This window comes from Arachis ipaensis, chromosome B07, assembly GCF_000816755.2.
Source record: "Arachis ipaensis cultivar K30076 chromosome B07, Araip1.1, whole genome shotgun sequence".
Taxonomy (NCBI): domain Eukaryota; kingdom Viridiplantae; phylum Streptophyta; class Magnoliopsida; order Fabales; family Fabaceae; genus Arachis; species Arachis ipaensis.
In genome coordinates, this window is record NC_029791.2 from 105,827,076 (window position 1) to 105,829,436 (window position 2,361).

The following is a 2,361-nucleotide window of genomic DNA, read 5'->3' on the forward strand; positions in this document are numbered from 1 at the left end:
GGTTGATACTAGTATGTCCAACCTATTTTTATGTTCAAATAAACTTCCTATTTCAGATACAAGAAGTAACCAAGAGAATTAAGATGGAATGAATCAAGAGGGAGGATGCAAAAAAGAAGACATCTACTTATCCTAAATATATTTGGGCTTCAAGAGGTGAGCGAAATACAACACAGGTAACATAATAATTATCTGTTTACTAATTAATCAAATCATTAAATGTGTCACAAATTCAGACAACCAACTCAAACCTATTATTCTGAGGAGAAATACAACCCACTGACAAATAACGAATGCAAAAAGTAAAATTTTTGTCAGAACAGCAAGAATTGAGGAACTGCTCGTGATTTGAGCAGGGAAGAGAGAAGAAGAGGGATGTGTTGAAGGAGCTTAGAAAATTGAAGGATTAATTTTGAGAACATAATTGGTAATTTTTTTTGAGAAAAAGAAAAGTGATCTGATATGATTAACTGATTAAGTCATTAAGCTTCATTGATGAGTGTGCCAATTGGTAACTTCGAGTCTTTTATGAAAAAAGAATTTTGAGAGAAATTTACTTGTTGCTTGAAAAAAGAAACAACAAATAAAAGCTTCATATGAGTTGATTTGCATAATCTTTTTCCTTCCTAGCCTTCAATTAAGAAACTTTAAGCAATGATCAACCCTTATTAAAGAATTATAAAAAAGTGGAGTGGAATATGGAATTTAAAGTTGTATAATAGAGTCCAAAAAGAGTTGAACTAATATTCATTTCCATTGTTTGGATATCCAAATTCAATAAGTTTCCATCTTAAACAACCAAATTGGAAGTAACAAAAGCTGGGAGTTTTAGTAGAATTAGCAATGCTATATATTTTAGTTTTTTTCACTTTAACAAATGTAGGTGTTTAGTGGCTAAGTAAAAAGCACAGCGCTCCTGAATACTACGCTCTAAACCCTAAATCCTAAATCATGGATCTTAAAATCTTAAATACTAAATTCTTAACTCTAAACCCCATTAATATAAAATATAATAAATAAAGAGCTAAGATTTGTTTAATTAACAAGGAATGGTTAAGGATGAGCTATGTTTAGTGTCTATAAGTGTACAAATAATTTTTTTCCTAATAGAATGGGATGAAATCAATTCCATTCAATTGAGAAGGTCATAAGATTCCTTTGCTTTCATCTCATTCCTTCTCAAATCACCAATCTAAACATACCATCAGTAAGACAAAGTTCACAATAAACAAGAACTATAGTAAGTCACACTCAATGAACATATAAAACTCACTCACATTCAAAGCTTGCATAAAAGATAAGTAAATAACAATGAAAACCAAAATTAGGGCAAAGCAAACAAATTAAAACTAAAAAAATTTGAAAAAAAAATGGAGAGGGTTACCTCCCAGAGGAGACGTCATAGATCTGGCCTTTGATTGCGATCAAGAGGGGCTTAGCGGGGTCAGAGCCATTGTATTGGCGCAACTCCTGCTCGGTGATTTCGCCCAACTGAACCGGTTCCCTTTGCGGTTCAGTATTGTCGAACCGGCTACTGGTTCGGCCGGAAATGACCGGGGGTTTGTTGTAGTCTTCAGGGGACACGAACATGCCGCTAATGGTCTTGTAAACGACGAGCATCATGGCTGCGATGGTGAAGAACGCCGTTGGAGATAGACCAGTGTACCAGGTTATCTCATCCATTACTGTTGAGTAGAAACCCATTTCTGAAACTCTCTTTCTCTTCAAATTTGGGTTCTGAAGATGGAGAAAATATTCAGAATGTAGAGCAGAAGACGGAGAATGGCAGCTGGGGTAGGTGAACGGGGTGTGCTCATACCCGTTTAGGCGTTTACGACGTTGGACTAGAGTTTGGAGGTCAAAACTGATTCAAGCAAAATTTAGCGTAATAATGATTGGAGAAAACTATAAATAGGCCATTTGGCGATATTTTTGTTTTTGAACATTTAAAAATACTTATACGTGTTTAATTTTTTAAAAGTTGAATATATGAATCTCTTCATTTTTATGGGGCTCAGTTTTTTCTATTTTATAAATATATGTGTGATATTCAATAATATTTAAGTGGTATTATATTTTATTCTGTGAAAAAGTCTAGAAAGACAGTAACTTTATTAAATTCTAGCCAGCATATAACCAGTAAAAAAAAGTGAGTCATTGAATAAAATCTCACACCAATCTCACATCATTAAAATCATCATTAATGACTATTTAATGACCGCTACAAATCACAAAAATTACTGTCCCCTATCATTCCTCTTACTCTGCTATAAGCTTGCTTCAATTTTTTGAAAAGAATAACGTTTTGGGAGGTGAGTTTTTCTTTAATAAAAAAAAAAGTAAATCGGTGTTGACAGATTG

At 33.4% G+C, this 2,361-nt stretch overlaps 1 protein-coding gene across 1 annotated transcript in view; it reads right to left on the reverse strand.

The window, feature by feature from the left end:
- The window catches only part of LOC107610074 (membrane steroid-binding protein 2), a 2,567-nt gene extending 683 nt beyond the window's left edge, over nucleotides 1-1,884 (reverse strand). The window contains exon 1 of the mRNA XM_016312145.2: nucleotides 1,385-1,884. Coding sequence (XP_016167631.1) covers nucleotides 1,385-1,704 — 320 coding nt within the window. The 5' untranslated portion in view covers nucleotides 1,705-1,884. The remainder of the gene's footprint in view (nucleotides 1-1,384) is intronic.